General features: G+C 35.1%; 2 protein-coding genes and 1 non-coding gene across 14 annotated transcripts in view; 2 read left to right on the forward strand and 1 right to left on the reverse strand.

Annotated features, from left to right (window-relative positions):
- Positions 1–6,652, forward strand: part of LOC113828389 (PTB domain-containing engulfment adapter protein 1) — an 88,819-nt gene extending 82,167 nt beyond the window's left edge. For all 12 annotated transcript variants that reach the window (XM_070145381.1, XM_070145393.1, XM_070145389.1 and 9 more), the window contains 4 exons: positions 615–754; positions 1,029–1,285; positions 2,049–2,197; positions 2,514–6,652. In XM_070145381.1, coding sequence (XP_070001482.1) covers positions 615–754; positions 1,029–1,285; positions 2,049–2,197; positions 2,514–2,594 — 627 coding nt within the window. In that variant the 3' untranslated portion in view covers positions 2,595–6,652. The remainder of the gene's footprint in view (positions 1–614; positions 755–1,028; positions 1,286–2,048; positions 2,198–2,513) is intronic.
- A 3,514-nt stretch (positions 6,653–10,166) lies between these two features.
- Positions 10,167–10,239, reverse strand: TRNAK-UUU (transfer RNA lysine (anticodon UUU)). Its single transcript has one exon. It is a non-coding gene; the product is annotated as a tRNA-Lys (tRNA).
- An 805-nt stretch (positions 10,240–11,044) lies between these two features.
- Positions 11,045–15,000, forward strand: part of Tim9b (Translocase of inner membrane 9b) — a 5,909-nt gene continuing 1,953 nt past the window's right edge. The window contains exons 1-3 of the mRNA XM_027381349.2: positions 11,045–11,204; positions 14,488–14,583; positions 14,925–15,000. The exon at positions 14,925–15,000 is cut by the window's right edge and continues 1,953 nt beyond it. Coding sequence (XP_027237150.2) covers positions 11,178–11,204; positions 14,488–14,583; positions 14,925–15,000 — 199 coding nt within the window. The 5' untranslated portion in view covers positions 11,045–11,177. The remainder of the gene's footprint in view (positions 11,205–14,487; positions 14,584–14,924) is intronic.

A 15,000-nucleotide genomic window follows, 5' to 3' on the forward strand; every position in this document is an offset into this window, starting at 1 on the left:
TTATATTTTATCTTGCATGCACAAGAGTGCTACAGGGTAACACCCTGCCCTATATTTTTAGAGTGTGTTCACAAATATCCTCATCCAGAAGTACACATTTATATTCATATCCAAATATATATGTATAATGTAGTATACATGCATGTGTGTGTATATATATGCCAATATGGTATTTGTAAAAGTCCCAATTGACCCATTATATTTGTCATGGTGATTTTGACAGAAATAAGGGGATATCTCCTTAAATACTGGAAGACAGGCACTTGTATATAGCTATGCCGCATGAAGGGGATATATGGCCAGATAGGTTGATGCATAAATAGATAGGCAAGTTGGTAAACTGACAGACAGACAGACAGATAAATGAATAGATAGATAGATGTTTCACTGTCAGATTAGTTAAAATTACAGATAAATGAATAGATAGATAAATGTTTCACTGTCAGATTAGTTAAAAGAGTTGTTTCCCCAGATTTCTGGATTGTGCATAAGGATTGTAGACTAATATCTTAATTTCTACACAGTATTTGGAAGATTTTATACCTGCATCACTCCTTTTGAACCTGGGAGATTATCTTTGTATTGTTAATGAATATTTTAATTTCTTCTCATAGATATCTGACCTCCTGACCCTCAATGGTGAGAGCAGTACTGACCCTTCCCCATCAGAACTGCTGGCCACAAGCAGCACGCTCACTCCTCCTCCCATTCCACCAAGAAATGCCGCGAAACAAGAGGATGACACTTTCCTAGGGTTGGTTATTTTCAGCTTGTGGAATTTGGATATTTGTGATATACTACTATACATCCATTCTGAGCTTTTTTCTTAGTTTTTTCTTTATCATTAGGTTTATTTTTACCTTTACATAGAGCTGTTCATTATTTTTGATATTGATATATTTTGAATGTAATATTATGTTGTATTGATTTGTATTACTGTAGGTTATTTATGTTTTTTTCATCTAATACTATTGTTGAAACAGATATTTTTATAAACAAACTATCTGTAAAGGTATCCTTAATTTCAGGGATATCTTGTCTACTCCCATGACCTTAAATGGTGCTGGAGACAATGCCAATAATGACGATGATGACGACTTCAACCCAAGAGCTGAAGAATTTCCTTCAGTGAATGGAATCAGTACAGGATCCATCAATAATGGAGATTCATCCGAAAATCCTGATGATGACTTTGATCCTAGAGCTGAAGAGAAGAAACCTCCATCTTTTGCAACTGTGCCAGCTCCTGAGACCAATGGGTTGGCAAAGGCCCCACCTGCATTAAGTAAGTTCTAGCTATATGTTTTTTCCAGGAATATTAATGTGCTCCATTTTAGTATTTAATTTTGTCTCTTTAACATTATTGTATCTGTTTTAGTTTTTAAAATGTAGTGATATGTTAAAAAAAGAGGTTTGCAATGTGTCTTTAGACCATTCACCCCTGGTTAAAAAGTTTGGCAAGTGGACATGAGTGTGGGATTGTTGGCGCGCATCTGCAGTTTCCCTTGTTTGTGCCCGGCTCATTCGGTAGTTTGTGAGTGACATTCAGCACCTAAAAGCTTAAATTTTGCTATAACTTTTAACGGTATTAAAAATTTGAAGGTTTACCTTCACTTTAGGTGCTATTGCCTAAAAGCTTTACCATATAAATGAATCCGCTATTATTGGAGAAAAACAAGCTATGGCTGATGAGCCAACGGTGTGGAAATGGTTGTGATACGGTGCCATCTGCTAATCTCACTACATCAGCCATGGCATTTATGTACATGCCACCTGGTGTCAAAGGGTTAGTTTGATAAAACTACATATTTTATCCTTTCAATCCTGGTAAAGCTTAAGGAAAATGGAAAGTTGTTGTAAAGTTCTTAGTAATGATTGATTCTAACATGAGATCTTAATTTACAGAGTAGATTTATGCCATGTCATATATGAAGATGGTAAAGAGGGATCTTACATGAAAGTCAGTGTTTAGGGTATGGCAGTATTTTTCTTATTTTTGTCTTATTTTCATGTTTATTTATTTTTTTATGATTTTTTTTTTTTAACAGTTCCTCCTCCTCGACCATCTCGTGCTCATGAGCAACAAAATGGTTTATCAGATGACATATTTGACACGCCAGCTGACCCATTTGGTTCAGTAGCTTTTACTCCAGCAAATAACAACAATGATGTTCTGGCTCAGTTTATGGAAATGAAGGTAAGTGTGTAAGACGGCCATGAATCACTTTCATAGACTTTGTAAAGGAAGAGGAACATTTAGAAGTTAAAGTATACTAGTAAGTTAAAAAGGCTAATAGCAGTTTGGGGAATGACAAAAGCCAGTTACATGTTTTAGTCTCTTTGTTTTCTTAAGTTTGACTTCTATTAGTAATATTTAATTTCATCATTTGTTTCTGAGGTATCTGTATTCTTGTTTTTTTAAATTTAACTTTGTTGCTTAAGTAGACATTTCTCCCTTAACCATGTATTTTAAGACCTCATATTAACAGTATCCTGCTGCTTCCTCTTTGCAGGCTGGATTTAGTCGTGGCCTCTCATTTGGTACAGCAGATGACGACTTCACCCTGGAGAGTCTAGACCCTCTGAAAAACTAATTTAAAAGAGCAGTGTCATTAACAGTGTCTAAAGGTGTCCAACCGCAAAAAAGCAAGAAAAGAAAAAACAAGAAAATTATAATAAAAAGGATCGCAAAGTATACTTTTGACATTCCTTACATAGATTGTTGTAAGATGGTACATGTTGGGGCTGTTAGATGTATAATGTTGCATGATCTGCACAATATAAACAGATATCATTAAGATTATTGAAAAAAAGAAAAAAAAAAGTTCTTTGGGTTTTGGGGAGTAAGGCCTTTTTTTACATTTTTTATGCTTTTTTCATCAATAAATTTGTGTCACATATAAAAGAACTAGTTCTTACCACATTTTTTTCAGTATTTCAATAGCTAACCCTATACAAGATTAGATGACAATTGCACCAGTAACATAATTGTCTCCGGTTGTCATTACCTTTGGTTGTTATTGTGGAGTATTCTAAACATGCTGCTCGTGAATATCAAATATTTTTAAATTTTTTAAAATGATTATGTAACAGCACAATGCACAACTCTTGTCATCTCATTATTTCACTGGCAATTTTATGGAGAATAACTCATTGCCTGCTGTAGAGAAGATATTGTATTTCTGTATTAAAACATATCTGAGTATCACACCTAAATCATGATATGGTTATGTATGTTTATTTAAGAATTCTTTTGGCAGTCATAGATGTGTGTATGTATTTTATATGCCTTCAATGGCCATACAAAACTTTACTCCGTTATTCATGTGTGTCTATAGAGAACACTTCATCATTCTTATGAAATATTTAATGGAAATTTTGTTGTCCTCTCGGTGTTGATAAATCATTCTTGTACTCTCATTCCACAATGTTTAATGCTTTACGTGAAAAGGACCTTGTGATAAAGTGAAATGCACATTAGATGATGGCTTCACAATTACCTTGTATTATGATGTATCTGTTTGATATTGATATTTTCACTGCTACTAATAGCCAGTTGTTGCTGCAGAGGCCAAGTATTCAGACATTCCTGTTAATGCTCTTCTTCTCATACTGAGTGTTTTCAAATTTTTAGAAGAACCACTTGAAGAAAGAGTGTGTTCATACTTGTAATCATTCCTGTATTTCCGTGATATGTGCTTGGAATTAGCTTTTATCATAGCTACAGCTGCTTTCATTGTCGGTACCAGTGCAGCAGTGGCAAAGACGAAATGAACAAAATATTGATTGTTTTAAGGTATCCAAACTTCTAGCTACTTTGCTCTGGTGCCTTTGATTCATTATGTTGAAGAGGCACCACATGGTGGAAATGGCATTTGCACTCCTTAATTTTTAGATAGAAAGATTTTTAACTTTAGGCAGATTATAGATGTTTAAAAAAATCTTTCTATTTTCCCCTTATACTATGCAATATACCTGATATGAGTGATGCTATTGAAAGATGTATATAAATATCAATATATAACTTTGTGTGATAGTTGTAGAGGATCAGATTTTGTGTGTTTTGTTATTATACTAACATATGCATCCTCTGGGTGCACTGGGATTGTTACTGCCAACTTTGTGATGACATTGCATATCATCATGACCCATTTTGCAAGCATAAAGTTTTGAAGACACTGGCTGTCGACGTTTGTTTTCAGCATCTCTCATTGTATTTGTAAAAGGTATTGTTTGTATCACTTATTATCAGTATTTATCAGTGTACCAGTTACATCTATTAATTGTTCTACATTTTAGGAGCATGTTCCAATGCTGTTTTTCCAATACAGGCAGTAATGAATCTCAATATATTTGATGATATATGCATATGAATATTTTAACACAGAACATAAGCAAGATCATTGTTAGTTGATCAAGAGCAACTTGTAGCTTTTGAAGGTGTTTAACACTGAACACCTGTATTGCGATGTATGATACTGTCTGGTCCGATAATCACATACATGAAATGTTATTCATTGTCTAATTTAACCTTCTTGAAGCTCTTCCATGAATTTGTAGATACTGATATAATACCATACATAATATATACATATACAATTTAAGTATAGTATAAAGAGAGTCGAGTGAAAAATCTATATAATGATAATATAAGAAACAGTGCTATATCATCAACACAAAGAAATGCATGTTTATGTATGTGCCTTTGATGTGTATGTACACATGCACAAGCACATACATGCCCACATATACACACATGCTTGTGAACATAAACACACAGTCACAGTTACATTGATGCAGATATTCATGCTAGCTTCTACACACATAATTGTACTCTTATAAATGTAGGCAAATTATTATATATTTATCAAAATTTGGTTAAGAACAGGTTGTAAAGTTTCCAGTCATACAATTGTATGTTACTATATCTTGCATATTACTTTATAGTTATTATATTTTTAATAACCAAGATAGCATTTACAGTATGTACTTGGGATTTGTTCATAACTTAAAACTGCTTTACTTTGATAATACTAATGTTAGCAATAGAGTGAGAATGTAATTTTCCTTTCATTCGGAGTGAACTGTATGAAGTGATTCTTTGTATGAGTTGTGTTGCTCCACAACTAGAGCTGTATTTGAGGGTATTTGGGTGGTATCAAAATCTGTTTCAATAGTTATTTGTGATTTTGTTCAAAATGTGTTGATGTAAAAATTGCATAAAAGAGTTTTCTATTTGTTCAATTGTATATTTAGCTGATATGATTATACTGTGTAAAAGTTGCCCTTTTCCAAATCTTTGTCACAAATTACTGATATTGTCCTGGTAATTCTCAAGATTATTGCTGTGTACTATCAAAGAATTGTTTTTAATATACTTCCTTGCAGAACTTGTGATCTATATAATGTATTTTTTTATTTATTTTTCTTTGTATATAGATTTGAATGCAACTTGAACTTTTGCTCTTGTGTTTCCTGTAACATAAGGATATAGAAGGAAAAGGAAAAATACATTTGACAGATATACATATGCTACTTTTTGCACATTTTATGCACATATGTAACAAGTTACACATGTATTTCTGTGTTCATCAGTTGGATATATGAACATGCAAAACAGAGTATATTTATATGTCCGTGCATGTGCAAGTAAAGTTATGCACTTCTCAGAAGGAAGTATTTTATTTCTCTCTGGTATATAGAGTTTTCTCTTTACTTTCATGGGCTTAACTTCAGTACAGATGTCTGATTAGTATGTTTTATTCCTCACTTGTAGGTTTCTGTGGGAGATAATTGCTTTATTGCACTATTCAGGTATCTTACAGATATTTATGGTAATGATAATAAAATTACATAAAACTGAGGGAACCCTCTAGTGGAATTTCTCAGATTTCACTTGTGCCTACCTGGACTGATAAAAATAACTGTAGTGCACAGGCACAAAAGCTCACAGAAATGGATATTTACGTTACATATAGCATGACAGCCTTATCCACTTTAAAAAATAATTTGCTTTCAATGTAGAATTGCCTCAGTATTCAGTTTTTATTGTCGTGTCATATTTTGGGAGCACAATAATGTTTTCTTAATAAATCAAATCTTAGATTGCTTCAGTCAATACCCACAACATTCAGCTGAATGTGAGTTCCACTTGATTAGAGCACTGAGCTTCATCACTGCCTCACATACTTAACTTCTTCACCTGTTAGAATTATCAGAATTTGTAAATAACTGTTTAAAAAAGTTATTTTCCATTTAGCTGGTCTTTTCTTCTGTAGTTGCAATGGTTTATGTTAGGTCCACCAACTCTAAATTGGCTTAGGTTTGCACTAGGTTTAGATAAAGGGCGTCATGTAAGCTGTATTGGTTATTTCAGATGTTTGGATGGGGTATACTACCCAGTGGTGTGTTGCACATGTTTACAAGTCACTAAAGCATTGTAGTTATCAAACTGAATGTCAAGTACTTTTAGGATTTCATTTCTCAATTGCCTTTTGTATCATTTCATTGTTATCTCCTCTTTTTGTATATCTTTTTTTTTTTTAAGATTAATTCCATACAAATATTATGACCTGCATTGCTAAAATTCCTCTTACATACTCACTGTAGTTGATAGAATGTAAATAAGATCTGTATATATAATATACCTTGAGATTTTTGTTTTTCTTACAAACCTTTAAAAACTGAATCATTTCAATTGAAAATGTGGAAATAAAAAATGGAGCATATGAGTATGGATATATGAACAAAATAATCTGTATATTAGAAGTTACATTGATAATGTAGTTCAAACCAATAAGTGATTAATAACATATTTTAGCACTCAAAGCATCAACTAAGAGATATAAAATAATTAGTTACCAAGAAATTATATATAAAAAATATGGAAACTTCAAGCAAAACAGCCATGATAAACCTTGAAACAAAGCAAAAGGACAACACTGAAGGTTTGAAGTATTAATTGAATAATTTGATCGTTTCTGTCTGAAAACCTTTCCGTCAACTTTTTTAGCCAAGCATAGTCAGAGCAAGAGCTATATTCGAGAATGTTTGTATTTATGTTAAATAAAAATAAAAAAATTGACGGAAAAAGTGCTAGTGTGACACGGCCTTAAGAATGGTATTTTTCATGAGCGAGCTTACATGAGGTAACCAGATATGGAGAGAGTAACTGAGAATGTAAAAACGACAAAATTCATATCAAACTAATATAATCACTTGGTTTCTTTGATTTGAATACGGAATTTAGTCTTATAGACCTCAAAAGAAAGTAGATGTAAATAGAAACAGAAATGTACTCTGATACTCGCTCATGCATGCAAAACGTATCCCCTCCCTCCCTCCCCCCCCCTCTCTCTTTCTCCCTTTCTCACACACACACACACATGCACACGCACATGCACACGCACACACACACACACACACAAATCCTTGCTCATTATTGCCATGGAGGGACTTGGGAGACAGAGACTGGGGCCCAATGTTGGGGATCGCCCCTACCTAGGACCTCAGCCCTTGCCCCAACTAATTTTACATGGCCTTTCTTTCTCCCCCTTCCCTTTTCTTTCTCTTCTTCATCCCCTTTCTGTCCATTTCCTAATGTGTAAGAGCCGTGCTGAAATAATGAAGGGCTGGCTTAATGTCTGTCATGAATAGCCACCGAGACCCATGGGCACGGTATTCCTTTGGTTAATCACTTAGCCCTTACCCCTTATGTGGACCCTGAGGGGCAGACGGTTTCTTTTCTCCCACTTATTTCATACTCACCATGGCTAATAATGTTTTATCCTTATTAGAGGCATTAAGGCATCAAATAGCCTATCTAAATTTGATTTCAATAATAGTCCCCCCCTCGATGTCTATTGGCAACCCTATCCATTCCGGTCCACCCACCCAGGTAACTGTGCAATCTTCAGAAAGCACCTCTTCCTCTATCCCAACATTTTCCACACCATCTACGCTTTGTCACTGTTTCTTCTTCATTGTCTACCCCCCCCTCCTCATTACTACTCTTCATTCTTATTGTCCTACTCCCCACAGTACATCACCCAAAACCACCCCATCTTCCTCTCGCCCTCGTCCTTCTACTGCTCTGCACACCTTTTGAGTACTCTCTTTGGCCCAGCCCCTTACTGTAACAATACCCTTCTCCTCCAGTAATGTCTCCAAAAGCAAGTAGGCAAATTTTCCTTTCGCAGTTGTCCAGAGCGTTCACACCTTGTCACAGTTACATCTGAGTTCCAAGCTCGTGCACTATCTCCTCTTACTGACATCATGGGCAAACGTATTCAGATGAACCTTACTCCTCTCTTAATGCTTATACCGAAACTGTTTCCGTCTCCCTGACTGATTTTCCTATCTACGGCAAGAACTGGCCCGGCTATGAAAACGACTTACTTGCCTTTTTGACTATGATGCAGTGGCAGTACAGTGCTACACTATTCCTCTCAGAGGAGCGCGTAAGTCCTACACCAACATTGCCAAGAGGTTACCTTCATGGACATGACCTCCCGCATGAAGTTTATATCGGTGGTGTCCTACCATGTTCGACCATTTCAACCCCATCCTGTCAGTGTCAGAAATGTTGGCATTTTGGCCAAACACTGTCGCTCCACAGCCCACTGCCCTCTATGTGTCCAACCTGGTCATGACCATTCAAATTGCCCTGCTCAGTCACGAACGTGTGTCAATTGTAGTGGTTCCCATAATGTATGTTACAGGGGCTGCCCTGCCTATAAGCTCGAATATGAGGTAGCTGTCCTCAGATTCAAACTAGGGCTCACTCTATGTAAGGCCAGACAGGAAGCACGACGAGGAGTTTTTTTCCCTCTCTCTCTTCGGGCCTTTCTCTATTGTGGCCCGGCCTGTGTCAGTTATTTCTAGCTTCCTTCCCCTCCTGACACCTTTGCTGATATTTCACCACCTTTCCCTCATCCCCCTGATTCTTCTCCTGCTACTTCTCCAACAGCCATCTCTACCCGCATCACCCGTTGATCATTTCACCATAGCTCTTTTGCCAGTTTCTCTTAAACAAAATTCTATTGCTTCCTCGGTTACAGATACACTCCATTTCATTAAATCGCCCAATGCTCTTAACCCTTTCCTTTACTAAGGTCCGATTTACTTCATTTACACACCCCTTTACTCTTTTCCCTGTCATATCGTCCTGTAACACTGTATGACCTTTGAGATATGACACATTTTATCCTAATCGCTAACTCATTTTTACCTTTTTCGCCACAATACTTTACCATGGTGCTTTATGACCTTTTGTCGAGCACATGTATTTGTTTCAACCATTAACCATTAACACCCCCCCCACACACACACACACATACACATACACATACACATACACACAGTGCGGTACAGTACTATAGAATCGAAACTTGAGAAAGGATATAGACAAACTGGAAAGAGTTCAAAGAGCGGCCACAAGTTGGGTGTCGACTCTATATAGACTACAGACATTAGGACTTACTGCTTTGGAAGAAGGAAAAGCATGTAATAGTCTTCCAAAAAACATTGTGCGTGCCAAAAATGTGCATCAATTTAGAGTTTTACGACAATTTAAAAATAACAGACGGGATCCTCTGAGCTTAGCACTAGGTAAGAACGCACGCACACGCACACACACACACACACACACACACACACACACACACACACACACACACACACACACACACACACACACACACACACACACACACACACACACACACACACACACACACACACACACAAACACGCGCGCGTATAGACATATATAGACCTCGGCTGTGAATCTCCGGATCGACCCCCCAATTTTGAAATTAAATCAAATCATGTGCGCAGCAGGTACAGCAATGGCTATTTACGCTACCCACATCAAGCAAGCAAGAAATAAAATAGCTTGATATCAACTTCGCCATTACAATTGCCTAGGTTGCTAAATCGCCTGTAATGATATTATCCCACTATCACTGTAAATGATGATAATCAATAAATTCTTATTAATCCATTTTACGGTGTATCCACATATGCCACCTGTCAAGAGTGTCTTCTGCGCCGCCCTTGGATATTTGTACAATTTACAAACAGTATACACAAGTATGAAGGAGATTTTATATGGTGTAAGACAACAACCACCATACATTGTTAGATTTTAAGTGCAGAAAAACTAACGCCCGAACAGGGACTCGAACCCTGGACCGTTAGGTTAAAAGCCTAACGCTCTACCGACTGAGCTATCCGGGCTCTGTAAGGAAGTGAAAAATACTGTAAAGTAATTTAGTAATTTCCTTATTTTATTTCATTTCATGTCCTTCCAAATCAAATGTGAAATATATTCTTTGATGAAATAACGAATCTAAGAGATAACCATTATTTTTTTGCGAAACAGATAATTGATGTAAGTATGTTGTAGGTTTAATACCATCAGCCAAAATTACTGATTGTTCTTTTTCGGTGTAAATAAGAATTATTCGTTGCGAAACCCACAGGGCTATGATAGTTATGAAAGTGTCGGGGATCGAACCCACGGTTTTTCACGTATACAATGACCACTCTGGCTCTGTCATATCCCGAGACATACTATAAACCATTGTTTTTATCATCTTATATGACTGCAGATATATTCTTATATGATGTGTCACTAAAAAGCAATGCGGCGCAGTTACGACAACACCCCAGCACCGCAGCATGAAAGTTGGGGAATATAGTCCGTAGACTTCTGTGCCGTAAATCCATTTCCTCGGCTCCGCAAAAAGAGAAAAAATGGAGGATTTAAGACCTTTCTCAATGCATGACAGAACGTTCACATTATTTTTTTCAAAATTTCAAGATCTAGCTTTTCATTAGGTTGGTTATTCTCCATAGTCTTGCCATTTTGACTACAGACAAAAACATATAATCGAAAATAAAAGTCTAAACACCCTATTATAAATACGCCCAGATATACTTAAAAAAATTACATTAATATTTCTACTAAACTCGACAGAAAAGAGGAAAACAAAAAGGAAAAGCCACAATCTATACATCATTACATCACATCATAAAAAACTTTTAGGTCCGTGCACCGTAGGGTCTCGCCGTGCATCGTCTGCAGGGAAGCGCTGTGGATGAAAAGTAAACATTTAATTTTCATCAATATTTGAGCTTCTGTGGGTGTTTATTGATGCAGGTTGACCTCAGTAATGGATGTCGAGTCGAATGTCCGTCAGGTACGTGGTTATAATATGAAGGAAGATGGTTGAATTTTATATTCAGCGGAAAGGAAAGGGCCCATGCAGTAAGTTAGGAATGGTTATGCTGGGTAATCCATTAGTATTGTGTAACTTAAACGTGGACCAAATATAAAAACCTTATTTACTCCTCTGTTAGTGTTATGTTTTGGATTTACTCTTGCACCATGGAATGTTAAGAATGGGTTAATTTTACACAATAACGCCGCATAACAGATCGTGATCAATTTGGTATCGAAGGATCCCTCGCACTCACTAGTGTCCAAGTATATGTAAATGATTGCGTGAACCCCCCCCCCCCATTAGCGACAATTTTAGCCCCAATAGTAGGGGAGGGCTTGGAGAGTGCCATGGAAAATGCAGAGTAAAATCTGAAAGATATACAGAATCTGTCACTGTGTTGTCTAATGGGGGGAGTGTGTCCCATGTGACTAACCCATGGAGGATTGCTTCCCCCCGATTTCCACAATGGAAGACAAGGAATCCTCCTAATATTCACAGCAGGAGAGAGTGTGTGACTGACATACGGGAGTTCCCAATCCGAGTCTATCCGATGCTTATTTCTGCCATGAATGCATGGAGTTTTCTTTCTTCTTTTTCTTCATTCTTGTTATAGGGTTTTAGATTAATTTTGTCTATATCCCCTGATTCCTCTTCTTTAGTACCTCTTATTTCTTATAATTTGTCAATTAATTTATTTTTTTGTAGGAAAATCTTGGTATGTGTCATTATGTAAAACTTTTTTGGTGATGGATGGTCTAACCTGTAATCAGAAGATTAATAGTAATATCTTGAATATGTTATTCTTGCAATGGATGTATCCCTTTTTCTGTTTTTGGCTCTGATACATGGTTTTGGATTGTTGTCTTTGATGAGGTAATTTTTTGTGTTCAGGATTCTCTTTAGATTTGATTCCTGTTGTTGAAAGTTTGTTGATTTGATTTCTTTTATGGTATATTTTGTGTCTTGGAGTATGTGCATGGGATCATTTATTTCATGGGCTTTCTTTGCCGCTTGATCAGCTCTTTTGTTACCCTTTATGTTTTTATGTGATGGAATCCATTGAATCATTATTGTTTTTTGTTGTTGTTATAGAGTGTATTTATATTTGTAATTCATATATGATTTGCTTGTAATTTAAGGGTTTAGGTTTTTGTATTAGTTGTAGTGATGATTGTGAGTCCGTTAGTATTACTGTGTTATTTAGTTTGTAATTTATTATGTAATTCAATCCTTGTTTTGTAGGAAATAGTTCTGCAGGAGTGATTTCTAATTTAGACGGTCATTTCGAAATAGATGTTATATTTTTGTATTGGATTTGGTTTCTGGTTCTCTGAATTTTGAGCCTTTGGTAAAAATTCTAATAAAATTGTCATATGTAGTATTTATCAATTCTTGAAATTGTTTTTGAATAACTTGAGGGATGTGTTTTGCGATGCTATCCATAAATTTTATTTGTATATTTTCTTATATATCATACCATGGGGGTATAGGAGATATGTTTGATATTTCATTCTTCTAGTTTCAGTAACTATATTAATGATCTTTTGTCTCTTCGAGGATTATATTCTTTGACGCAAATTTGTTATTTGATGTTTTATTGGCATTGTATTTGGTTTATTTAAGATTTTTGTTAATTGTATACATTCAAGTTCTTGGATTACTTTTTTCAGTGGCGGTTTGTTTGTTATTGCTTGAAGAGCTATGATTGGAGTTGAACTAAAACAGCCAGTTGCTATTCCTAGTATTTGATTTTGTAGGATTTCTAATTTTTAAAATCCTGTATCTTTTGCTGCTCCATAAATTGTTATTCTATATCAATTTTTGGTTTTATATATATTTTATAGAATTCTAGTAGATTTTCTCTGTTTGCTCCCCAATTTAATGAGGCTAGTCTTTTCATAATGTTTATTCTATGTAGCATTTCTTCTTTCAGATTTTCTATTTGTTTTTTCCATTTTAGTTTTGGAGCATCCAGTATTAATCCTAGTATTCTATGACTTTCTGTATATTTGAGTTCTATATTATTATTTTTTATTTTTGGCAATTGATTTATCGGTTTATTAGAAAAACACTGTAACTTTTTGAGAAGTTTATTTTCAAATCCCAGTTATTGGCCCATTTTTTAAGCTTTTATAATGCAGTTTCTGTTTTATTGGATACTTCTTGTAAGTTTTTATTGCTTGTCGCTAGTGTTATATCATCTGTGTATATTATCTTTTTAACTCTGATAATTTTAAGTCATTAATCATTATAGTAAATAATATTGGGCCGATTGGAGAGCCTTGTGGTATGGTACGCCACTTGGAGTTTTACCTCGTTTGGATGTTAGATTTACTGTTTTTATTTAGAATGTTCTTTTTTCTGATAAATTGTTTATCCATTTTAGAAGTTTTCCAGTAATTCCTAATTTCGACATTGGTTGACAGTAACAAAAGCTTTTTCTATATCTAGTTTCATGTTCTTGGTAATTTTTCTCAATATGAGCACATTTGTGCTTTGGCACAGACTAACAAATTTCAGCTATGTGTTTATATATTCAGCAAGATAGAGCTTAGCATGGTTATTTGAAGATATATTGCCTGTGATGTTTACAAACTTTATCCTGCTATACTATATTTGACCCAGTCTCAGGAAAGAATTAGAATAAATATTAGAATAAGAGAGAGATTTGGTGAATCATACCACTCCACAGTCTGGTGTGCATTGCCAGTTTTACCTTTTCTAAGATTGGATGAACTCTGTATATTGTAAAGGATTGTGTACCTTTGTGGAATTACAAGTCACAAGGATTATAGCAGTACAAGACCTATCTCTTTAGCCATAGGTTTGTGGATATTAGTAAAGGGATTATGGACTTTTTTCACCTTGTGCAGTCTGTGAATATTGATATATTTATATATTTTTAAATATTTAATAGTGTTTTGTGTATTCTGTATGGTCTGTACCTTAGTTTTTCTCTATGCTGCCATGTTCTGTTATATGATGTGGGGATTTGTTATGAACTACAATATTTAGATATGTTTTTAGTAGAATACTCTATCGCTTTGATATCTATAGACCCAGGTTTTGTCATTTTTTCAGGTATTGTTTAATAATGAATAGAGCTTCATTTATGTGTCATTTTGAGTATGTTATTCGTAAAGGATCTAATAGCCAATAGGATTTAGGATTGAATTTTTTTTTTTTTAATTGGTTGTGATTGCTTCTTACAATAAGTAAGAGCAGTGTAATGTGACCCTATGTATCTTTTCTCTTTCAGTTTAAGGATTTCCTGTATCTCTACAACAGCATATCAGAGAAATGTTTTAATCTGTGTGTAACAGCCTTCAATAAGCGTGACCTTGAACACGAAGAGGTAAGATAATCTTTTTAACTACAGAGTTTGATTAGTTACAGATATTGATTAAAAAAAATTTGATATAAAGTTTTAGAAAATGTGTGTGCCTGTGCATGTGTGTATCTGACACATATGTGTTTTACTTGTCTTGCTATTTTTTGTTTCCAGATCCAGCATTTAGTATATATTTTGCAAGATACTCCACTTTTTTTTTTTTCTTTCTTTTTTCTTTTTGCATAGTTCCATTATCTTATTAAATGCATTTATATAATTATGTAAGTGTACCATTTTTATCACTTCAAATGACTTATCAACCTTTTTAAAAAATAGATCTTACATTCAAGTTTCTTTGTTTTCAGGCTAGCTGTGTAGATCGATGTGTAGGCAAACAGGTCAGTGTGAACCACAAGGTTATGTCCGTGTATGCAGAGCTTC

The sequence above is a fragment of the Penaeus vannamei genome, chromosome 33, assembly GCF_042767895.1.
Source record: "Penaeus vannamei isolate JL-2024 chromosome 33, ASM4276789v1, whole genome shotgun sequence".
Taxonomy (NCBI): Eukaryota; Metazoa; Arthropoda; class Malacostraca; order Decapoda; family Penaeidae; genus Penaeus; species Penaeus vannamei.